Source organism: Cyprinodon tularosa, unplaced genomic scaffold (genome assembly GCF_016077235.1).
Source record: "Cyprinodon tularosa strain WSP-4 unplaced genomic scaffold, ASM1607723v1 ctg1078, whole genome shotgun sequence".
NCBI lineage: Eukaryota > Metazoa > Chordata > Actinopteri > Cyprinodontiformes > Cyprinodontidae > Cyprinodon > Cyprinodon tularosa.
Window position 1 is genome coordinate 122,573 of NW_024037869.1, and position 25,480 is coordinate 148,052.

Here is a 25,480-nt window from a genome sequence, read left to right on the forward strand (position 1 = left end):
AATGACTGAGTGGTGGCACTGTATCGATACTTTTAAAAACGAGTATTGTATCCAGATACAACATTTCAGTATCGATACTTTTTTGAGTATTGATACTTTTGACAACTCTACTGTCTACCTGTTGTTGTAGAGACTTGATTCGTCTTTTTGCGGCTTCTCTGTAACAGTAAAATATGCTCCTGACTGAGCATGTTCAGCAGGTAAACTTGGTCCTATTGCTTTAGTTCTATCATATCATTGCTCTGACTGCAGATGTTTGCAGATTTAGATCATAAGCTGGTATATCAACACTTAATGACTGCATTAAATGATACGTTCTCTTGTCTTCCTCATGTTGAGGAGTGGCTAAAGACCTCACTAGCCTTTAGCCCCCATGCCAAGATCGGTAACCGAGATAACTGTTGAGTGAAAATGGCTCGCACAACTGAACCGGACTGTGCCAGACACAACCGACCCGCGCTAACATGGTACTGGTTCATCAGTACGGCTCGGCGCATGAGCAGACCGCATCATCTCCTTACAGTCAACCTCTGTAATCAAGAAACCTCAGACATTCCTAAAAATACTAGCTTCCCTACGGTGTCACACCATTTCCACTGATGATTCCGCTTAGCAGTGTGATGAAACTCACAGTTTGTCATTGTTTCCTGCATCTGTAAGCCCTGATTAGATTATCCACTTCCCAAAAGCCGACTCTGGCAAGTGAATTCAGCAAAGGCTGCCTTCTTCGCCTAACTCTCCGCAAACTTCCTGAATGTTACGGCCGCCGCCATGTTGATTTGCTTGTTTCTCTCTAGAGAGCAGTAGTACCGTAGTTCGTCACTAGGAGGTGAGGAACCGTGCTAGCGTGATGCGTAAATGGAAATGGTAGCACTGTTAACTGATCCAATCTCAGGACAGATCGGTTTTCAGAGGGTAGTGTAAATGGGGTATAATAGGAATAGATTTCTGTGTCTCATCAAATTGAACCTGGAACACATTAAATATGGATTACATTAAAACAAATGAATTAGATGTTTTGATCAAGGATAAAGTACAAAGAAGTCTCAGTTATTGAATTGTTATCATGAAGTTTTTTTCATTAAATGATTGAACACAATATAAATGAAAGTTTGTTTCTTAAGTTTTAGTCTAAGAGCTTGCTGCTGCAACAAATAATTGTATTATTTATTTATTACATTTTATTTTAGGGTTAAATAAGTGTTATATTGGTCACAATAAACATTTTTTTTTACTTTTAGAGCTGACATATCCAACATAAGGCATGTGTTAAAAAGCAAGAGCAACAACACTGGAGGACCAAACACAAAACTAACATTGACTCCACATCCAGTCGAGGCATAGATTGTTCCTCAGCATCAATAGAATCTAAACCACTAAGGGGTTCATCTGTTTCCCTGCTCTAAAAAGTTTCATAGAAGTTTTATACTTTATCTATGCTTGAAAACCTTGATTGTAGAGATGTAAACACAGAGTTGGGCTTTATTCTGACATCTCCAGGGAGCTCCTCTGCCTCACTGACATCTTCAACCTAAAACCCACTTAAGTCGGTGGTGGAGCCCAGCTGTGAGGGGTGAGGGGGGGCCTTACAGGGGTTGGATCCGTCGGCGACCAGCAGCATCCGTAGCGAGCTCAGGTTGATGTCCTTCTGGTCTTTGTGGGCCACAAGAGCCCAGTGCATGTCTCTGGACTTCACGCAGGCCACTTTGGCTGCAGGTAGAAGCACACAAACAGAATTGCTGTTTAATCTGTTTGACAGACAGCTGAGAGATGGAAGGGCGGGGAGTCTGAGTCTGACCTTTGTACTGGCAGACTTTCTGGATCCACGACAGAGGGTTGACCTTCATCAGGGAGTACGGCACGCTGATCACGTGCATCATGTTCATCACGCTCTGCAAACACACACACATTCACAGCTATGTAACCTCAACTGAAGGCACCTTGTGATGTTTGATCTGGAAGAGGTAGCTGGTCTCACCGTCAGGATGCCATGCCACAATCCCACATCCTTCTTAAAGTCCAAGACGTTCACAATGGTTTCCGCTAAATTAGAGGAGGAGAGGCAGGTTAAATCCATTCAGCAGAGCATGGAGCATCTGTGTGAGTCTATATGTGTCTGTGAGGGTACCCTCGGTGTAGCTGCAGGACTGGGTGAGAGCCTGACTGTGTGTTAGCAAAGCGATCCTCGTCACTGTGACTCCCAGCACGCTGCCGTCCTTACAGGTTTTATACTGACAGAGAAAACAACAGATGGATCATCGCAATCAGACGACAGGGAGGCTTTCACTGGGGTTTGATCAGTGAACATGGACACAAAAATGCGCCTTTAAAAGCTTCAAGATGCATAGGTCAAATAAAACCTTTAAGTTTGGGGACAAAAATCAACAAAAAAACTATAAACTCCTTTCCTAATCACTAAAACAGTTTACATTAAGCTCACAGGAGGCAAAAGGATTGTAATGGTGCTCTGCTTTATTTAGGACTCCTACTTCAATGAAGAAAACAGTACATAACATTAAATAATAACTCACCCTAAATTCAACCTTATTTTTAACAGATAAACAGTATAAACCAGAGCTATAAGGTGCAAAGTTAAATGTAACTCTGCATTTTCTTATATTTTCATGTGAGGTTTCTTTAGTTCTGCCATATTTGTCTGCCTTAGTGATGGCTGAAGTGGTTCATTTGTGGCTGCTGCAGTTGAATTCTTCTATTGGTTCAAACGGTTTGTGTTGCAGCCCGTCATCATCATAGCTGACTTTGGGTAGAAATACAACTCACCCAAACAAACCTGTTTGCAGCGAGTCATCCTGCCCCTTTAACTAGCTTCTAATTCTCTGCACTAGCGATGTCGAAAGCTTCGTGAAGGAAACAGCTTTAGGGGATCTACCATTAGTTGGAACAATTAGAAATATTTATTTTCAATGTAAAAAAAAAAAAAAAAAGAAAATACAGTAAAAATACTGAAGGCTGTTTGGTAAAATAATATTGTTACACAGATGTTGCCATGTTGTTGATGCTCCAAGGCATTCTGGGTAAACGAGGTGTGCTAGATCCAGCAAGCCAAAACAGTAATCAGTGACGTTAAATCTTTCAGTTTGACCCTGAGCCCCTTTGAATTAATGAGATAGTAAAAATTACAGTAGGGGATGATGATTAGGGGGACCAAATGGAAGAAGAGGGCTGTTCAGTTAGCATCAGGATCAAAACATGCTGTCTGGTATATCAGAACGATGGGTTACAACGACTGAAAGATGCTTCACTGTCACTATATACCGTAGATCTTTATCTTCTGATGCGATGTTGATTTCATGTTAGCTTCTGCTAATGGTGGTAGCACTAGTTAATATAGCAAACAGTAGATCACAAGCTGATTACATTTGTTTGTTTCGGCTCAACACATTTTGAGGCAGTAACACAGTGCTGTATTGTCTATATTTAGACCAAAAACAACACAATAAGAAACAACTCAATTATTATTATTATTATAACTCAGCTAATGGTAACCTTCCTGTGTTTACATTGTAGGATCCGGTCCAGTAAGACCTAAACATGTCATCTTCCCAGCACGCATTGCGTAGGTGAAAAAATTTGATGTTTTATCATTGTCTCCCTTTTTATCTCCTCTTTCTTTAATCTATTCTCCTTTTCCTGTTCTACTTACATTGCAGTGTCCATATAATATGTAATACTCCCTGCATGAATTAGAATAAAGCTATTTATATGCATAAATCAAGCAGAACACTATGGCGATAGCCGTTCTGCTCCACTTGTGAGAGCTAAATCTTTTGAGCCTTTTTGGCTTCAAGACAATAATTCTTATTATTCTTATTGCCACATTGCTAGACAAGACACTGGAAAAAAAAAAGAAAAGAAAAAATGTTGAAAAATATAAGAATATATTATTTGAGTTATTATGTGAAACAAACAGGAATTTATAAGTGAATAGGACAATAACAACACATTTAGCTCATATTGATTTTTTAAAGCTAAGGTCCACTGAGCTTCGAAAAGCCATCTTCAAATACAGATGCTGAACAGAGATTCAATATGACTCAATATGAAGGTTCAGCTAGGCTAGCTTAGCTAGCTGAACCCCCACCACTCCTCCTCACACTTCACTAACCCTCTAAGGGTCTCTTGGAAGTGACCACTTTGGTTGCACGTTGCAGAATGTGTCATCTGGGCGGGGTTATGTCTTTACATGGAATTAGTTACCCTTTAAATCAAGAACAAATAGCCTTAGAAACAGATTCTTTCTTAGAGCTGTGAAAGCAACACTACCGCCCATCAGACACATCAATCCCCAGGAGAGGTCCAACGCATGCATCCTCATCCCTACCATCCACACACACACAACCATCCTCAGATGCACACAAACTTGATCACAAACACACAAAGAGTTCTATTGACTATAAAAACATATATCAATAATAATAATGTCAGGGTGAGTACGTAATACATTTCTGGTGTTTTCAACTGCATTTTCTTGTGTGAAATTCTGAATTTATAAAGCTGCAAATGTAAAACTAGCAGTTGGATGTCAGACAGGTTGGGTTAAGAGAGAGTTTGGCTGTAGGCTCACCTCTATGTAAGCAGTGTCATTGTTTGCATCTTTGATGTGTGGGAACCAGTCTCTGGGAGGCTTGGAGAGGTGCTTGGACTCCGTCACAAACCACAGCAGCTTGGGCCATCCTGCAGGGAGGGTTTAGAAACCAATGGTTCAAATGTAAATTAAGAGCTGAACTGCCGTGATTCATGGTCTGAACTCTGACCTTTGAACTGTGGGATCTCTCCTGTTGCGCTCTTTGGAAGACCCTTATGGCAGGCATCGCTGGTCAGCGCCACGGTAACGCCACAGCTACCCAATAAAAACCCGATCTGCTGGCTCCCTGCATCCTGTTGAAAAGAAGGAATCAGGAAACCAGAGGTTACATAAAAAAAAAAAAAAACTTTAGATAAAACAGGGTTGATTATGCATAAAGATGCACCGATCAATCAGAACTAGGCGACTTTCCATTTGTTGGATCTGATTGGCTATCAGCAGGTCAAATAATAACAACTAAAACTATCTGTAGTTCATCCATACATAATAACTGAAACTTACATTCATGTTGTGCAAAGACAACAGCCAACAACAAGTTTAGCTGTTTTAGTTCCTAGTTAGTGGCACATCCAGGAATAATAAAGGGCAGATTACACTTCTGCAACCATAAACATCAAATGTCGCTTGGCTCTGGTCGGGAACCAGTTTTGCTGGAATGCTTCTGCAGCATCGGTCTGGAATTTTAAGGGACGAACATCATTCTCCCACCAAAGCGCAGGGGGGAGTCTATTTGAGAACTTGCGTGAACTTCGGCGGGTGTTCGCGAGAACTTCGGCGGCACCGGTGGCAGTGTTAATTTTCCAAAACAGTGCCGGTTTGCAAGATATCATGGTCAAAGAAATGAATCTAGAGTTTCTAGACATCAAAGATGAACAGCTCTGTTAATGGAGTTGGCAAAAAGACCAATTAACCTTTCGTCGTAGTTATCCATTGTAGTTGTTCCTAGGTTTTTAAAAATGGCGCGCTCCGGCACCGAATCGAGAAGGACGACCACACAGACAGCTGGAAAGGCATACCAAGGATCAATCACAGCTGCTTTTCACGGTTGCAGAGGCTATGCGTCAGAAGCATGAATTGGCCATAATAATGCAATTCCTTAAAGGGGAACGCCCTTGATTTTACGTTATTACATCATGTTCTTCTCACCCATATTAGTTTTGTGTCATTTGGAGCTGTTCTGAAGATATTCGGTTAGGTTATATCCAAGTAACGTCTTCCTATAGGCAAGGAGTTGAAGGCACAAACTAAACTGTTCATAATTTATATGTTATGGTACGGTACGCCAGCATTCATAACATGTAGGCGAATCACTGTCCCCCAGACATCTGGCCTTCCCCTTTAATGTTCAAATCCTCTATCAGCATCAAAAGGTCTGCAGCATATTTTTTTCTTCTTTTGTAACAAAACATCTAAATCAGTCAAAACTAGACTCTTCAGATCAAACATTAAAGAAAAACCAGTCATTACCAGCCAGAAAACGTCTGATTTGTGAATCTGTAAAGAGATTAAAAATGGTTTTATACTGTAAAGCTATAAAGCAGAATTTATGTAAAACACACCGGCTGCATGAGGGGAAGAGTCCCAGGAAGATGGACAGTGTGCAGCAAGACATTTCCTTACTGCAGACAGTAATCAGGCTGTAACCATGCCAACTGTGACAGGCGGCAGCGTCTCAGAGTTGGCACAGGCTGCAGCGCATAGAACTGAGTGTGCTGAAAAACGACTGGCAGCTGGAAACCCAGTCAATCAGCAGAGCATATATTTTATTAGCAATGAGCTGCGCTTATAGTAAAAAAAAACTGATTAAGGACTGGTTCAGAATCCAGAAGCAAACCAGATGACAACGCTTTCCTCCAAAATGGGCGAACAGCAGTGGGAGGGGGGCTTCATATGATGTCAGATGTGTTCATATTCCTGCTCCTGCCCATGTAGACTGGATTAACTTCTTAGTTACCCTGTTGCCAACCATTAGCTAAGACTGTAGAGCCACAGCTGCGCTCTCTGCATCAGTGATATTCCCACAAACCAGACTTTAATAAAACTCAGCACGAGGCCAAGGTCCAAAACTGACAGGACAGAGGAGGAACATTAAACATCAGCGCTGTAGATTATCACATCCAATGACAACATGCAGGGAAACAAACCCCTGGTGACTCAAGATGGAGCTCAAATGGCGAGGAGGAACCCAGCGGCTTCCTGTTGACTTACTTTGCGACTTAGCGGGACCTCTATGGGAACGGGAACCACCTCGGCCAGCAGACAGCCATAGAAGGCCACCATGAAGGCCACCGGATCGTTGTTAGGGAACACCAGCGCCACCTACAGGTGAGAGGGAAAACATTAGAGTCCTGCTAAAGCTATAAAAGCAACAGAGCATTTTTAAAGCAGCAAACTTTAGTATTATAATGAAAGTTTACGTCATTGTAATAGATTGTCTTCCAAAAGTATTTATTTGGTCACAATAAAACTACAAACTATTATGAATATCTTTACAACTTTACATATCAAAAACAAAGCAGCACATAAGTGTGAAGCAAAGAAAAAGAAAAGTCAGTTTTAAGCTTTTCTCTACTCAAATATACAACAAAAGAGTGAGATCTCAATCTGAATGAAACTTTTCCATTACTGGCCTCAGAAGTTTGTTAAAGTTATAGGGAAGCAGCTGTTCCATACGTTGCATTTCTGAATTCTACCGAGTGGTGCCCGACTTTACACAAGTGAATAAAGTGAATCTGATTGGTTGTTCATCAAGAGGGCGGGATTGTTGTGGTGGAAGGTTTGAACGAAAGTTAGATTGTGGCCGGTTTGTTGGAAGCATCTTGCTAACCAGTTAGCAACTTAGTGCTAGCAGGTTCCCAATGGGAAATTCCATTGGGACCAAGTAGCAGTAAATTGGTGACTTAGAAACGACACTGTCAAGGAACGCTATGGACAGAGGAAACATGCAAGAGGAGGAGAGTTTAGTGTCGGAGGTCGTGGATGAGTCTCCTCCTTCATACATTTTCTATTTAGAGGAGGAAAGCGGGGATGAAGATGTTGTGGAAGAGGACGCCAGGGGGGCAGAAGCTTGGTTTGGTGTAGAAGGCTTCCAGCCGTACATGTTTGAGCCCTTGCCTCGCAACGCTACCAGTTCTGTTAGCTCTACGCCTGCTGAAGACACAGACGTCCATCCCCGTGAACACTGGGACGCAACTCAATGGGAAAGGAAATGATTCTGATTTCAACCATTGCGTATATTAGCTGCAACATGAGAATGAAGATGCTATGACCGAAAAAATTAGATTGACAGATGAGCGTTTATATATGATTGGCCGAATTTAGGTGTTCAGGCTGACGTATAACTAACTGGCCTGCATAACATAAGAGGGAAAAAAAACACAGATTTATGACGGGATTTTTTTTTAAATAGAAATTTTCTAACTTTTCGGACAATATGGTCTGATAAAGAGTAAATTTATACGGTATACATGTTTAAGCCAGAATGATTTGAACTTCAAATATGATTTCCCTACGACTTTAACGAACAAACAGCATTGTGAAGATTTAGTCGCCAGCGTTGGGGTCTGATCTGAACTTTAAATTTAACCGAGAGGGAAGGAGGATGAAAAAAAAAATGCAGAACGACCAAAACTTAGAGGTTCACCAAAGCAGGGGTCGGCAACATGCGGCTCTTTAGTGCACCCCTTGTGGCTCCCTGGAGCTTTTTCAAAATGTATGAAAAGTGAAAAAGATGTTTTTTTTTTGTTTTGTTTTTTATATATTGTGTGTAGGAGGAAAATCATTCACTATGTTTTCCAATGCCGTAAAAATGTGTATCATAAATACATTTAAACTAAATGTAAATATCTCTATCAACCTGCGACATGATTCAGCTCGCAACAGTGCCATTTACGTTGCTATTGTAAGCAAACCACTGGGCGCACTGTAATGAAATTATATCGGCTTATTTTGGCTTACATAGCCTACTTCCCTTATCAAAAGGCTGCTGTTGCAGGCTGTGTTTTATTGCACTGTTGCTCCGATAAGGGGGGGAATACGATTGTATTTTTACTGTGGTTTGAAGAGGACAGCTGTTTATTTCCACTTGGAGGTTTAAAATTACAGGAGTCCTATTATGTACACTTCATTTTTTTCAAATCCTCAGAATAAAAATAACCCCAAAAATCTGATTTCTTCATTGTGTTTCTATGAATCCATTGATGCAAGAAAGTGTAACACATTAATATTGTAAGGGAAGTTAAACATAAAACACCAAATATCATATAGCAGATTGGTCACATGGTGTAATTCTCTCCATGATGCACTGCAGGGAAAATAAACATTTAATCATGAATGATTATTATGGATTTAAGCCTACTTAGTCATTTTGAAAGTGGGCGAATATACACTTCAGAGGCTTATATAAGACTTTTACATTTTTGTGAATCTAGACAGAGGGTTTTTTTTGTTTTGTTTTTGATGGTCCAATAGAGCTCTATGAACATTTTGGGCTGCTGACCTCTGACCTAAACTGACAGGCTGGACAAGGAGAACATTCATCGGGAGGAGCTGCAGAGAAGGTCAGCTTAGAGGGGAAAATCAGCTGTTCACTGAAGACAAGCAAGACAAAAACAATAAGACTTGGTTGTAGTTCACTCCAAGCCATGTCAAACAACCATCATAACCCAGCGCCATAGAGAGACAAATTGTTGACGGCCGTAACCAAGCGACAGGAAGAATGCGCGCCACACTCATAGATGGTCAGTGGCAGTTCTACTCCCCGGACGAGACCCACTCCAAGCGCAGGTTGTTTTTTTTCCGAAGCACGCGTCCCGCCCTCCTTTGTAAAAATGCCGCCCTGGTTCGTGCAGTGTTGCCAACTCAGCGATTTTGTTGCCATATTTAGTGACTTTTCAGACGCCTCCAGCAACTCTTTTTCAAAAAAGCGACTAGCGACAAAGTCTAGCAACTTTTCTTGTTTCACTGGCGGCTTTTGGAGACTCTTAGGTGAAAGCACGTATCGTTCCTACTCTTGTCCTCCAGCGAAAGGTGCTGCCATGCGGCGCCTCCCCGTCCCAACCCCGCAGGAGTCCCTCCCTCTCAGCGCTGCAGTCAGAGCCACAGCAGGTTTACCCTCACACACGAGGCATGCATCCTCGCGGGAGCGAGTGGAATGTAAATGTAAAATGTTATTTGGTCTAAAATAAATAACTGAATTTGAAAGGTTTTATATTAAATAATGGCATTTGATTCACACAGCAACAGTCACTTAATCAACTTGTCCATTGTGTTTTCCTCTCTAAGATAATGATTCGTAGGCTCATTAGTAGATACTAATGAAAAAAGAAAAAGTAAAAAAAAAAAAAAAGTGGCCTCAAAAATGCACTCAAAAGGGGAAAGCTGGTGTTTTTACACTGGGCCCTTGAATTCACATTATTATTACATCATGTTCACTTTAGTTTGTGCCTTCAAGTCGTTGCCCATAGGAAGACGTTATTTGGATATAACCTAACGCAATATCTACAGAACAGCTCCAAATGACACAAAACTCATATGGGTGAGAAGAACATGATGTAATAACGTAAAATTAAGTGCCCAATGTTAAAAAAAAAACACCATTCCCCTTTAAGTGGGATACACCAGGGTTAAAAATGTGCAAAACCCCTGAGGGTCAGAGACTCTCCCACCACAGTCTCCTAAAATCCTGTGGGAAACACTGCAGTATTTTCTCAGACCATCTCATCAAATCTGAATGATGGATTTTCAAATACCGTGGGAAATTGTACGCCACACTTTTCAGATTTTATCAACATATTTCCTTTTGATTCCATTTTCTATTGTTGCTCCACATTTCCTGTTGTTTTTTGTTAAAACATTTATTGAAATCTTTGGTTTTAATTTGACCAGATGTGGAGAAGTCTATAACCAGAGGTTTTTAGGCTAAATTATCTGGTTTTAAAGTAAATTTAACAAACCAGATCAAAAGTGCAGAGAAGTGAGCTTTGGACCTAAATAAATATTTGAAAATAAGAATTTCAAATTCTTATTTTCTACTGACAGCCACATTCCTTTAAGACTTTACTATATTTATAAAGCAAAAGATAAAACCACTGAGAGGAGATGGTTCAGTTGATATCAGATGATGTCTGATCAAACTGTCTGAAAATAAACCAACATCTGAGGGAGAGGGACTCACCCGATCGCCTGGTCGCACCATGGGCTCCTGCTTGCTGCCCAGTTTGTGCAGGATGTTGTAGGCCAGCTTGATGCTGCGGGACCACAGCTTCCCTGCAGGGAGGGGAAAATATGTCCACAGGAGGTGAGAGCGTGTCTTTGTGCTTAACTTTGGAAGTACAGTTAAATAAGGAGCATTCATCAGTCAGGAAAGTTCACTATCAATCTACTTTAGATCATCCTGCTCTGTATGAGAAATCAATTTACTACAATCTAAATCCTCTAACAACCTGTTAAAAACACCTGAACACTGACCTTTGCTTCCTTAAAAATTTCATTTAAACATGGTGGGCAGTCATGGCGGTAGAAAGCTCAGCCTCTGAAGACCTCAATCACCACCCCAAATATCCAAATTAATTGCAGGATAATTTTAAAAAAACATTAAAACAAGACTTTCTTCTTTTCCGGCCGGCAGCAGTTTTGCTGAATCACAAGATCTCTATGGAGTTTTGTTTTTTATGGAATCCAAGAGCGGTCGTACTAGACTTATTTCTTTTTTCCTTTGCCTTCTCGAGATAATAACATAGCTATGTTGTTATCTCGAGGAAAGTTATTGATTTCTCAAGGTAACAAGATGATTAACCTGTATGAGTAATGAATGAGGCTGACCAACAGCCCTGGATTCCCAGTCCATCCATGCCTGTGGTTGTTTTGTTTCCTTTTTCTCTAACTCATTGTCAGGTTGTGGTGGATGATTGGATTGCATGGAATACAGTAGAAACAAACCAGACTGTTTTTAATAAAAATCTTTAATCTGGACTCATTTTGGGGGTTAATGCATCTTATGCCTTTTACAGCGTAACACTGGGGCTGTTCAGAAAACACCCATAGGTCCACACCTCCAACAGTTACTCAACAATGCATTAAAAAGGAAAGATATTGAATATTAATGCGGTCAAATTCAACAATTAGATTTTAGTGTATCTAAAGCGTACACTGTGCGATTTTTTCAATCGTTGCATGCATCTGCTGCTCACACTGTAGGACTAAAAGCTAGGTTGGACTCAGCTCCGCAGTGAGATGAAGCTGCTCTGCAGCTCTCTATCCTGAAGCCAAACAAATAGAAGGGGGACGTTAAGCTCAATATGGTGAACCGCGCTGCCTTGGCAATTTGTGCAATTTTGTGCTGAGGGTCTTAGAAAGAAAGGGAGACGACGTATTTGGAAAAAGGACGTAGCTGAGCAGGCGTGTCTGCTGCGGTCTGTCAATTTTGCAGACGGAGCTACATTTCACTCATTGCATCCCTGCCATTCTGCTGTGTTTACATCTGAGAGGAGGAATAAAAAGAAGAATCCTTCTTTGTGCATGCGCCCTGAGCGCTTTGCTCACGACGGTCGGGAGAAAATGTTTGATTTTCCTGATTGGGAAGTGGTAGTGGCTGATCGCTGCTTGTAACCCCCTGTACACTACAGGACTCACGGCGCACAACCAGGCTGGAAGTCGGGCCGATCGAAAAATTCTCGCACGACTGAAAAATCGCCCCGAAAATCGCACAGTGTACACCGAGCTTAACCGAACACTCCATTTCCCTGCCAGAATTACTTGAGCAATTTGGTAAATACATGAAATATAAACTAAATATTAGTGGGCTGACATGGATGTAGCTATAAGCACAGCTCTATCAACGAAGCTAACTGATCTCCTCGCTCAGTGGATAGCCACAAGCTGCCAGTTTGTTATCTAGGCGGCCACAGGTCACCCATCTTATAAACTACCTTGGAGGCAAACTATCCTGAGAATACATGAGCAACAGGCCGTGAAGAAAGCCGTGAAGGATGAGAAGTCATTTGAGGCGATGTGTGTGTCAGATTTTTGGGGAAGCTATTGTTAAAGTGGGGCATCTACAATTGGAAGAGGGACACTATTTTGTTGCAGCAAAAACACAGAAACAAATGAGCAAAAGAAAAGGATTTATAACTATACCAAAATCTTAAGTAAGACGATGAAATTAGAGCTGGGCGATAATTCAATAACGATATATATCGATCGATAGACGTGTGGGGCAATAGAAAAAAAGAAGGTCGATAAAAGTTCGATAAAAAAGAAACGCAGTTTTCCTTCCTTCTCATTGTAGCCTATCTTGTAGGTTTATGCTAGTCACTGCTTCCTCCCAACCAATCACAACCGCGGACCCAGGCACGCCGTCACCAAGCGCCGCCCTCTCAAATCACAACACAGAGCACATGAAGCTGTGCAGCAAGGAGAGGCGGAGGAAATTGTTCCAAAGAAGGGTTTTTATAGTTTGCCAGTCTGGCAGTATTTCGGTCATGGAAATATTTGAAAATATGGTTTCAAATCTTTTCAATAATTATCGATATCGATCAATATGCATTTTTTGTTATCGATAAGCTTTTTTTCTATATCGCCCAGCCCTAGATGAAATTACATGTGATTTTGCAAAAAAAAAAAGTAAACCTTTTCTTTTAAATTCTGGAGGTAGCACACACATCATGAATGGCAAAATTCAAATGAGCAATTTCTAATTTAATTTACAAGTTTAATTTAATTCAAAGATTAGAGTAAGATTAGTCTAGATTAAAAAAATATATGCCAACCACTTCATAATATCCATAAAACTAATGTTAAAACTAAAGTACAATCCAGCAATAAAACTAGGAAATGGTCTCCATGTGAAATGGAAGTAAATACCTGGGAATAATGCTGCCAAAAGAATTCATCATGAATAAAGAAATGAACACCAACCCGCTACGACAAAAGTTTTACTGAGATAATACTTTTTGCAGAGCAGATTTTCTCCTATCCTTATTCTCCTGTTATCCCATTCATGGCTCACACTGCAAAGATTTTCCATCTAACCAAGCCTTTCAACCTCACAGTATATCTAGTCAAAAAGTCAATAATAGGAGCAATAAAGTGCAGGGAGACATTTACACAGTTTTGAGAATATATTATGACTTTGAGAAGTTTTAAGTAGTTGTGTTTCTTCACTGCCAGATTATTGCACTTATTTTGTGTAGAATCTTCTCAAAAGAAGATTAATAATCTAAGAGGATTTGCTCTAAAAATAAGTTTTGGTCTGATATCAGATTGTAAGCCTTGGTTAGACATTTTTTGCAGTGGAGCATTTGGCTGCCAGGATTAAAGAACCAGATGAAAAGCACAGGTATCTGTTTCTGGCTGCCGGATATAGTCTTTATTAGAAACCAGAAGAACCTATTTACAAATCAGCAGTTTTGGTCATTTATATATTTAATTATTTAAAGATCCATAAACTTTAAATTCATTGACCTGAGAAAATGAATGCACTGAAAAAGCGATCTGGAAACAAATCAACATTTCTTAAATTAAGTTTATTAACCCTTAATTTGAGCAGGTAAATAAGATTTGCCAATGGAATGAATACTTTTACTCTTCAAATAAGATAATTATGTAATTAATTATTTTATTATTTCAGGTGCATATCTTAAATAAGATATGCACCTGAAATAAGAAAATGCAATATTTTTTTCTTATTTTAAATGTAAATTGTGTCGTTCCGTTGGCAAAGTGTCCCACTTACCTCGTCAATTCAAAACAAAATGCAATTATTTAAAAAAAACAGAAAATAATGACGTATAGATTTAATTTTTTTCCAGTGTGCAAAGTGTGTTTACCGTATGTGAGCACATAGAGGGGCTTCCCTGCCGTGTCCAGGCTGGTGAGGCAGGGGGCTTTAGGGGAGATGGTCCCCCAGCGTTGGAGCGCCGCCTCCAGGGAAGGAGGCCAGTTTGTGACCACACCCAGCGGCTCCCCCCTCACCGGCATCATCTCCGCCCCCTCTGGCCGAGGCTGGTTGGGGTCCGGCTGCTGGACTGGAAATGAGGAAACAGAACCATGCAGTGAGCGAGCGCTCGTAAACTTTTAGTGTTCATGGTTTGTTTGCTGCAGCTTGGCTCTGAAAAGACAACGTGGGCCTATTTATCTGAGCTAACGAGGTGAAGCAGCTGTCAGACCTGGCACAAGCTGAACCTGCTGCTAAGGCATGAACACAGGAGGATTTAATGAGCAGAACGAAACATTCCTGTTCTAAATTTAATGGATGAAAAGATGAGAGCAGAGGTGTACACTGGTACAGGACATGGCTCATGTATTCAACCCCCTTGGATGTCAATGGATTTTATGTGACAGACACCAAGCAGTGCATCATTTTTAAATGGAAATGACCATTTGTTTTTAAAACATTATTATAGACATTATTCTCCACCAGATTTGCAAATAGAGTCTATAAACTTCTTCTCAATCTTCTTTGCCACACAGCTAAAGATCAGGAGGATTTAGAGCATCAATGATCATCAATGTCCTGTCATAGATTACTGTTAGATTTAGGGTTGGACTTTGACTAGGCCATTAAAGACATGGATCTGCTTTGATCTAAACCAAGTCCTTGCATCTTTGGTTGTATCTTTATGGTGGTTGGTTTTCTGCACAGCATGATGCTGCCACCACCATGCTGCGCTGCAGAGATGTGTTCAGAGAGACGGATCGACCTCCTACCACACAGCACTTTGCAGGAATGTCAGACTTTGTCTCCTTTCAAGGGTATTGGAGAAAAGGGGGGTGAACACAAACGCATGAAACAGTTTTTGCTTATTTTTAACAACCTGCTTCATTCCTTTAAGTTAGAATAACTCTGTGCTTTCTGCTGCCCTGCTGCATTAAATCCTGAGCAATAAGACCTGTTTCTGTAAAGGGACAAAACGTGAAGGGGTCAAAGAGGTATAAATAGTTCCGGAAAGCTCAGCATTAATATTCTGTGTGATCTTTGTGAAATATCTCCAAAATATTCTATTTTCTCTTGTATAAAAGGATTAGTGGAAGAGACAATAGAGGACTGCTGTCTAAAAAAAGAACAGACAGGAGGGCAGATGGTGAAATGTGAGCAAACTGAGTGTTACGTCGCTGAGTGCCGCAAATCAAAGGTCCTCATTCTCTCCAATGTTCTGTAAACATTTGGTCTCTGAGGTGCTCTGAGCTTACTAATGTTTACAGAGATGTCTTTAGATGGAAATCCTTATTGAACACTATGAAACCAAACAATAACCATTATTTCCTCCCTCTGCCTTTATCTGTCTTTATATCTGTAACTTCAGGGGTCAGAGGGAGTTTCCTGCTTTAATCTGTCATCTGGTTTCAACCAAAGAGGAACATCAACCATCATCAGTCCTCAGAGGTCCTTCACTCTGCTGCTCCTGACCCGTCCTCTGAATAGTTAACACTTTACTTTGGCACAATGTTTTTAAAAGAAAGTGCGCTTTTTAAACCGGACCAAACACAGTCATATGGTTTGACGATGTGGATCCAGGATTGTGTTGATGGGGAAGAAACAAAAAGAATAGAAGAAGAAGAAGGTGTGTCTGACTGAGTCACTGGGGCCACTTTGGTTTTTAAATCTGTACCTCTTCACTGCTACATTCCAGCTACAGAAACTAAATCGCCAGAAAGTCTTGCATAGATGTGGTGAAAGCAGAGCAAGAGATACTGTATGAGCTGCAGAGCAGAGATGGAGACTAAACTGAACCATTCTTCAGTCGTCCTGCTGTGGCTTTGTCCTGCCTTCATGTTTAATGAACGACAGTAATCATATTTAAAGGTCCTTCAACATCTGGGAAATGTACTTCTAAATCTTTTTTCCCTCATGAGTCCTTTATGTTCGTTTTCAAATTCAGGATAAAGATAAAGCATAATATGAAGTTCAGTCATATGAGTTAGTGGCACATTTTCTAAGAGCGTGAAGGTTTAAAGATAAGGAAGGATTGAGGACACATTGAGGAAAGAGGATGGACATAAGGGAGTTAGGAAGGAAAAAAGGAAGTACATGAGGAAAGAAAATAAGCATACAAATGCCAGGGAAAATAAGGGCATATGGAAGGAATTAGGAAAAAGAAGGAAGGAAGGAAGGAAGGAAGGAAGGAAGGAAGGAAGGAAGGAAGGAAGGAAGGAAGGAAGGAAGGAAGGAAGGAAGGAAGGAAGGAAGGAAGGAAGGAAGGAAGGAAGGAAGGAAGGAAGGAAGGAAGGAAGGAAGGAAGTTAACAGTAATAAGTGAAGGATTAAAGAAGGGAAGGAAAAAGAGGAAAAGAACAAGGTAAATAAGAAGGGAAGAAAGAAACAAAGGAAGGAAGGACAGAAGGAAGTAAGGAAACAAGGATTAGGTAAGGAAGACAGAAGAAAGAGGAAGAAATTAGCAGAGAAAAGAACGGGAAAAGGAGGAAAAGAACAAAAATTAAAGGGAAGGATGTGGGAAAGACAGGATGGAAGGACAGAAGAGGGAGAGGAAGTAAACATGGTAGTAAAGGTAGGAAGACAAAAGCTACTAAAAAGACAAAATGAAGGATACAAAAAGGACCAAACAATAAAAGATGGAAGGTTGGGCTACATTTAGAAAACAGGATAGAGGGAGGAATGGTTAGAAATATTTTTCCAAATCATACCTTTCTATTGCTATGTCATAGACCTGGAAAATCCTGAAATCAAATTCCAAACTTTTCCAGACCCCCTGGAACCTGTCGTGAAGCTTACTAAAACTGTCTGGTTCTGTTAGAAATAATTTAAAGAAAGTTTTGGCAATGACACACATGTAAAATATGGAGTGGTTTCAGTTTCCATGGTGACCATACAGAGAGTTGTAATAATGTGCAGAGGTTTAATGTGTAAAATACTGCATTTGCTAAAGATAATGAGCTGAGTTCATGTCGGTGTAGAACAGTGAGACTGAGGGGAAGCTAATTAGCAGACTGATGGCTTTAACTGAAGGCCAGGATTCAGTGTCTTGTGGGTCTAAAGAAGCTCATCTTTAAACAAAGCATGCTGTCATTTCTGCCTGGGATCCAAACGGCCTTGTTTAAAGTAAATTATCGCCCTTTAAATACATTTTCTGCATCTTAAGGGTGAAAGCTTTCCCACAAGAAGAAGGCAAAGACCGAAGGACCCAAAGTATCAGTTTTCCACCAAAGTAGAGCGTTGACTTTTATCTACAGTGTCTTCTGTCCAACAAAAACACAGAAAGACAGACAGAAATTCTGCATGATGGACTGAAGAAGACTAGTGCAAAGTTATTTTCTCTGATCCAATCCATGCTTCTCCTTCAGAGCAGTGGGTTTCCTCCCACCTAGGAACACCGCCATACATCTGTAGATCCTCCATTAGGCTAAAGTGACAACAACGTCGCATTCAGGCCAGATAAGTGAAATATTGTAGCTGTGGCCAGAAAAACATTCTATATCCCAATACCACTGAGACCCTGTGGTTTGTTCTCAGACAGAACCAACCTAACTGATGGTTATCGACTCCTAAGAGGAGGAGAAAGGGTCTTTGTTAGTCAGGTTTTACAACAAGAACTAATAACCAGCAGGACAGAGAGAACAACAGGCACTATAAAGGAACACAAGATTCAACTCAGCATAAAATTACTCCTAAATCAGACGATTTCTGCTTAGGAACCTCTTTGGGAAACGGAGCATGTGTGCCACTGCCAAAACGTTTCAATAGTTCCTGACAATAAAATCTCAGTGAGGACCAACAGATGTGGTGCAGACATGAAGATGGTTTCTAACCCTCTAGAAGCTCATCAAAGTCATCAACGAAGAACTCGCGCAGCGGTGGTCTGCGGGGCTGCTTCAGCGTGTTAACAAGCTGCTGGATCTTAGCCGACACTCGACTGCTCACTGGAACACCTGGAAAAATCCCAGCAGAAAGAACGGGCCTGAAAACGTCTGGAGAAATGAGAGTCTCTGCAATAAAAACACTGAGAAACCTGTAGAGCAGAGGCCAGCATGTTCGGCCAAAAAGGCCATTAGAAGCCTCAAGACAGGCTTTTAAAACGCACTGAGAATCAGACAATAAAACGCTTTGGTCTGTTGGCTGAATGCTGAGTGAGGTTCCTTCAGCCTTTTCATGTGCTGATTCTCCTCTGGTCCAGACTCTATTAACAGAACTCTCTGTCCGTCACCCATAGGAAAACAAATACAACTGTTCATTGGAAACTCAGAGCAGATATTTGAACTAGGGTCAGAGTTTAATTAGCTAAGACTGAAGGACATGGAAGAAAGGAAGGAAGAAGGAATAAATGAAAAGGTAGAAAGGGTAGACGTAGGTTAAGAGTAATAAGTAAAGGATAAAGAATGCAACAAGGAAAGGAAAAAGAAGAAGAGAAAGGAACAAGGAAAATGAGGGGGGAAGAAAGAAACAAAGGAAGGAAGGAAGGAAGGAAGGAAGGAAGGAAGGAAGGAAGGAAGGAAGGAAGGAAGGAAGGAAGGAAGGAAGGAAGGAAGGAAGGAAGGAAGGAAGGAAGGAAGGAAGGAAGGAAGGAAGGAAGGAAGGAAGGAAGGAGGTTAAAAGTAAAAAGTGAAGGATTAAAGAATACAACAAGGGAAGTAAAAAGAGGGAAAAAAAGGAATAAGGAAAATAAGGAGGGAAGAAAGAAATAAAGGAAATAAGGACAGAAGGAAGGAAGGAAGGAAGGAAGGAAGGAAGGAAGGAAGGAAGGAAGGAAGGAAGGAAGGAAGGAAGGAAGGAAGGAAGGAAGGAAGGAAGGAAGGAAGGAAGGAAGGAAGGAAGGAAGGAAGGAGTAATAAGTGAAGGATTAAAGAATGCAACAAGGGAAGGAAAAAGAGGAAAAAAAGGAACAAGGAAACTAAGGAGGGAAGAAAGGTAAGATGAAATGAAGGAAACGAGGATGAGGTAAGGAACAGAGAAGCTAGAAGAAAATTACAGAGAAATGTATCGACAAGGAAGGAAGGAAGGAAGGAAGGAAGGACCTTTATCTGATCCTGTGGTTTCCTAGCTGAATGTGTCTGTGTGATTCTGTCAGACTTAAAAACCACCCAGCTGCTCAGTCGTCTCATCGGAGAGCCCGATTTGATCTGAACCTTTGCATTGGGCCCGTTCTGTAAGGCTCTGCTCCCACCTGAGAACACTTCCTGATTAAAGAGCTGCTATTTTTATTTACCCCGCCCCCCTCAGGTTTTTATTCATGCCCAACTTCAAACAGGCTGCGACTCTCACCGTCGCCTGTCTCCATGCGCTCCGCGTTGCCGTACTTCTGCGTGCTCCTGGCGATTGTTCCCATGTTGGACATGGGGTGACGTTCTGTGTGGGAGTGGGACGAGTCCGATGAATATCCCGTCACGTCCGGAGGCGCAGAATGGTTCTCTGGAGGACAGAGAGGAGGAGGAGGAAAGTGATGGAAACAGATGGAGACGAAGAGACAGCAACCTGCCAGTGGTGAGTCATTGTTTCTGCCTCTCCAGTGCCAGGTCCCCTTGTCTCTGCACTCAATTAGACACGTTTGATGGTCACTTTGTCTTGCGGTTAATTGGGTCACATTGTGACATGCTCAGCAGTCGTGAGGTGACTGCTGTGTGATGCAGCGCCTGATTCAGCATTTCACTCAAATAAGCCCTGATAAGAACTGTGTATGATTCATTAATGAACTGAAAACAACGCTGTGTTACCATATTTGACTGCTTTTTAATGCTTAAAAAGATGCGGGGGAGAAGATTCATTTTAACAAATGAAAGATTACAAAACACTACATTGAAACTGTTTTGCTTATAATAGTTCTGTTCCAAGGAAACCACGTCAGATTAGCTGGTAATGAATTCTTAAAGAGGGTTGTTTTCCTCTGATCAATCCCAACTCCTTAGTTTCACCTGAAACCAAACAGCCTAATCCAGACCTACCGTCTGACTCCCGAGGCGGCGGCCACAGCATGTCGGATCCAAACTCGCAGGACCGCCGCAGAGAGCCGCCGTTCTCCGCCACACTCAGAGCTCCTTTCCTCTTCAGAGACAGGTGGCCGATCCCTGCAGGGTCAAGGATACAGAACACGGTCAAAGCTGAGTAAGGAAGGCACAGATAAAGTCAAAAACATTCTGAACACATCCAGGTTCTTAATGATGATAAAGTAAATTAATTTAGAAAAGAGAAAAACTGGGTCACACACTACAGGACGAAATGCTGTGAGTAACAAATAAAAAATGAATGAATGCAGCATCTTTTAGTAAAACCAGATATATATACCATGTTGATCCTCAGGGACACGGCTGCCGTTATGTTGGGCTCTTATTCATTTATTTGAATAAAACCTCTATTTGGAATAAAAATACAGCAAAAATACAGCATTGACTCCTCTGGCTTCTATAAGCAAAGGTTAAAAAACACATACTGCCTCAGACAATAAAGTTCCTTAACACTGATAACAATGGATAAAAAACTAAATTTTTGGGCCATATGCTGCTGTTGAATGGGATTCCTAGTGACAGCGCACCGCCAGTGTACAGAGGCAGGGGTTGACGTTAAGGATTTTTACCACTTTCCCGAATTTTATTTGCCCAGAAACAATTTTTACTTGCCCAGTGTAATGTATGATTATTATAGTTGCTAATATTCATTTTTATATATATCAATGAAACATGTTTGTTTTTTAAATGTTTTTTGTAATTCAGTATTTTTTAAGTTTACTGGCTCCTCAAGCCTACATTACTGTGTTAACATGCTTTTCAATCCTTCCTGCACATTCTTTTCAAACTAAACTTTGCTTTAAACTGTTGTGTGCTTGGAAAAATATAAATTGTAATGTTAAAAATCAAAAAAAAAATTGGACAGGTTAAAAACTTAAGATAAATCACAAGATAGAAGTCAATGTCACAAATGAATAACTTTTATTTTAGAGTCACGGTATGTTTATACAAGATAATACTATTAATATAATGTGACTTTTCTAGAGAATCATTTTAAATAGTTATTTTATACAGGGTTTCCAAAGTCTTACATAATTTCAGAATTCCCTGACTTTTAACTGACTCAGGATTAGTTTTCCCTGACAAAATAAATGCAGCCATTTGTCGTTTTGGTAACTATATCAAAATTGCCGCTAGGTGGACAAAAATCATGCCATCTGGCGGAAAATCACCCGGCTTTTTCAAATCACGTGCCTTTTTCAAATCATGCGAGAATGTGTACAAAACAACAAAAATGGCGCCGGCAACGCTTCTGGGTTGTTTTCATCGAATGTTGGTGATTTTAAAGTAATTTTGAGTGATAAATAATTTTTTTTGCCCGGCGGGCAAATGCAATGAAATTTGTACTCTCCCAACAATAAAAAATACTTGCCCCGGGAGATCGGGCGATGGTTAACATCGAGCCCTGAGGGGTCTGAGCGGCTCCGACAGAAATAATATTTGAAGGCAGGATGGTAATTTTGATGAACTGACAATGTTTCCAGGTGGACTTTCTCACTTCAAAATAAATTCAAACTACTTTTTACCCATTGATCACAGCACATATATAGGGTATCTCCGCTCAACGCGCATCAGACCCACTTTTTCCACTGCACAGCCAGAGCAGCAAAGATGCTTCAGCCGCGTGTCAGAACTAAACTTGTACAAGCATCAAAAATGAAGCAGCAAGCGTGTTTTTGGTGCTCTTGCTGCTTTAGGTGTGAACGTAGCGTAACAGTGGCTAGCTTCCAGCCATGGCGTCCTGCACGAGTACGTGCAAAGGGGGGAGGGACAAGCAGACGACCATGATTGACGTGTCAGGAACCAATCATGTACAACGGACCCTCTTTTGTGATTGGTTGGGGTTATTCATTGATTTCTCACTGTAGCGAGGACCATTTATTTTAGTTTCACTTCCAGACCTTCTATTTCACTGTTTGCTAATGCTAATATGGTAAAAACTGCATCAGAAAAGATCTCCTACTGCACCTTTAAGGCCTTAATGAAATAAATAATAATTTAATCGCCTTTAATGATTTTTAATCACAGCAGAAACCATGTTATTGTATTGTATCCACTTCCAGAGTATCAATATTTTTCATTCCTATTTTTTAAGGCATTATCAGATACACCTAGAGGCTGTGATTAAATGGTCTTTAGGAAACAGCATCTCCAGGATAACTCTAGCAGAGGAATGGGTCGATCATTTAAAAAAGGTGATTTGAGGTAGACTAATTTTATTCCCTTAAACTATCCGTTCAATGCAACAAAACTACTGGCAGTAAAACAGGGCCGCAGCATGATACAACCACCACCGTACTGACTGCTGTTAAAAATGCAAACATTTAACTCTAAAAACCAGTTTAATTTTCATTCCTCATTATCATTATTTTTCCTGTATTCTAACTGAATAAAGTAGACAAAAACATTTCCACAACTTAAAGTGAAAAGTTGATTAATGTATATGCTTAATCCAAGAGTTAGAGATAACAGATACAAACTCAATCTTGTGTTCTCACCGTGAAGCGACTGTGACAGGAGGCTCTGCTGGTGGTGCGACTGGCCGAGGTGCGGGTGCCCCAGGTGGGCCAGATGGGAGATGTGGGTGTGCGCCAGAGAGTCGGCGAGCCGCCCGGCGTTCCCACTGCCTCCACTCTGAGTGGACGACGAGGAGGAAGATGTGGAGCCGAGGTGGGCGGGGCCAAGCTGGGAGGGGCGGCTCATCCAGTGCTCCATGCCCGTCATGTCGTCGCCTGGCCCCGCCTCCTCCTCGGAGCCCGACGACGAGTCTGAGCACAGGGGAGACAGTCCTACTGAGAGTTAGTGGCAGCCATTTTTTTCCCATCCGGCATTAGAAGGACAAACATACGCTTTCAAGCTCAAACCTTCTTCATGTTGCTAAATGGTATCATCTGAACCCTTGGTCTTTAATCAATCAAAGGCTATGGAGGGGATCAATTTAGTATAAAACAGCTTAATTTGCTCTAAAACCATTTTAAAAACAGCTGATTTTATGCTGAGATTAAGAACACACAGGTGCGTTCTGGGAAATGAAAAGGGACTGGATTTTATTTAGTGGCATAAGATGACAGTTTGCTAACCTTGCATCGTTTACCTTTACCTATAACATATGTATACACCTCAATAATAATCTAAAATAAAAAAAATTATATAGTGGTGTTAAAATGATAAAATATGATGAAGCTCAGGAGATTCAGATTGACGTTTACAGCAGCTTTTTTATCCTTTAAATGTTTTTTCTCTACCTAACGAAGATAAGCCATTAGCTTTAGCCTCTGGGGGTAAAATCTACCTCAGGTGATACTGACTGGTTATAATCACGTCAAACTCCACAACAACCCAATTTAAATCTGGATCACTGCTTTAACTGAGAATAGGCTTTTGTCAGGATTGATTTATTAACATAAAACTGTGTGAGAAGCTTTTTTCAAGTCTTAAGTCTAAAACAGACTAAAGGAATTTGATTTCATAACGTGACAGAAAAATAAACAACTTCCTAAAGGTTTAAGCTATTTATGGTCATAACATATGGAAGATTTGACAAAATAATACAGGGGAAAAATGTGGGAGGAATTTATATTCTGGAGTAGAAATATAAGGAACTAAATGCTATTCCTGTCATGATCTGCTCTGATAGCTGGCCTTGATTGCTCATTTCACTCACCTGCCTAGTCTGTCCAGTTCTTAATCATCTCTGATCTCATCCACCTGTAGGTTCAGCCTTATATTCAGTGTAGCCCAGCTATCGGGGCCAGAGCACTGTTTGCTCCCTGTTAGTGCCCTGTCTGTCAGTTTTGTTAGTTATAGCTTTATTTCCAAGTTTCATGTTCAAGTGAGGAGTTTATATTTTGAGCCCATGTCTTCAGGCTAGTTTAATCCCTAACCAGTGGGGAGAACGTTTCAGAGTTTCCAGAGTGATTCTGTTTTCCTGATTCCGTTCCCTCTCACCCACTGGCCCTGTCTGGTCTGCTCGCCTGAACCTCTGTTAGACTCCTGCTGGATTCTGCCTCTCCGGTGCGTTTCTGTCTGAGCTGGATGCTCGATGCACAGGATTCTGAACCTGCCTTCACGCTCTGGATTCCTGGAGCAGGGCTGCCTCTCATTGGCACTGCATCGGATGATCCTGCCTGAGATTGAGAGGACGGACTGAACTGTTAAACCGGGTAAGTGACTCATTCTAGTAATCATCTTCAGTTCAGATGATCGTGGTCTCTTACCTGTGTTTCTCCCTAAACCAGAGTGTAAGGGATTGGGCGGTGCCCCGCCCCCCTCCTGCAGTGCCTACAGGTCAACAGATCCTCGGCAGCACTCTTCGTTTCTGTTCTGTTCTTTTTTGTTTTAATAAACGTTTTGAACTTTCCTACTGACTGTCTCAACTTGGATACTGGGTCCATATTGTTGGGAGCTGGAGAAGTTCCACCTTTCTCCAGCAGAGTCCGCCGTGGATCCTCTGAGGGAGCCTCCTGCACAGCTGCAGTTCATCAAGATCATCAGAGGATCCACTACTTAAGCTGTCTTCAGACCTTGCCTCAACGCCGCAGTGTTGTTCCAGTTGGTCAGCGCTTAAGCCTAGATCCTCAGTGAAACTTTATGACTTCGAATCCAGCCTGGATTCTAACCATTGTCTCTGTCTTCCAGGAAACCAGTGTCTCCTCTGTGAAGCTCAGGAAGAGCTAACCTGCCGAGCCAACCCTCTGAGCCAAACCTGAAGAATCCTAGAGAACCTCCAAGCAGCTCAGGGCTAAGAGCTGGAAAAACCTAAAGCCAAGGTCTGTGCATTACTAGAAGTGAGACGCTGAAGCAGCTAGCGGACTCTGCTGATGAACCCCTCTCCAGATCCAACAGAGACTCTCCCAAAGCTAAACCTCAAGAACCCTCAAGGTACAATCAGTAGGCTTCAGGAAATCAAACCTCTGTTGGCAAC

At 41.3% G+C, this 25,480-nt stretch overlaps 1 protein-coding gene across 1 annotated transcript in view; it reads right to left on the bottom strand.

Moving 5' to 3' along the window:
* Nucleotides 1-23,341, bottom strand: part of LOC119787021 (disco-interacting protein 2 homolog C-like) — a 54,613-nt gene extending 31,272 nt beyond the window's left edge. Inside the window, exons 1-13 of the mRNA XM_038290645.1 lie at nucleotides 23,055-23,341; nucleotides 20,497-20,619; nucleotides 19,820-19,966; nucleotides 18,370-18,489; nucleotides 14,434-14,631; nucleotides 10,782-10,873; nucleotides 6,815-6,925; nucleotides 4,776-4,899; nucleotides 4,586-4,695; nucleotides 2,129-2,231; nucleotides 1,979-2,043; nucleotides 1,799-1,892; nucleotides 1,591-1,710 (exon numbers count right to left, since the gene is read on the bottom strand). Of these exons, the coding sequence (XP_038146573.1) occupies nucleotides 1,591-1,710; nucleotides 1,799-1,892; nucleotides 1,979-2,043; nucleotides 2,129-2,231; nucleotides 4,586-4,695; nucleotides 4,776-4,899; nucleotides 6,815-6,925; nucleotides 10,782-10,873; nucleotides 14,434-14,631; nucleotides 18,370-18,489; nucleotides 19,820-19,966; nucleotides 20,497-20,619; nucleotides 23,055-23,280 (1,633 nt within the window). The 5' untranslated portion in view covers nucleotides 23,281-23,341. The remainder of the gene's footprint in view (nucleotides 1-1,590; nucleotides 1,711-1,798; nucleotides 1,893-1,978; nucleotides 2,044-2,128; nucleotides 2,232-4,585; nucleotides 4,696-4,775; nucleotides 4,900-6,814; nucleotides 6,926-10,781; nucleotides 10,874-14,433; nucleotides 14,632-18,369; nucleotides 18,490-19,819; nucleotides 19,967-20,496; nucleotides 20,620-23,054) is intronic.
* Nucleotides 23,342-25,480: the final 2,139 nt, after the last annotated feature.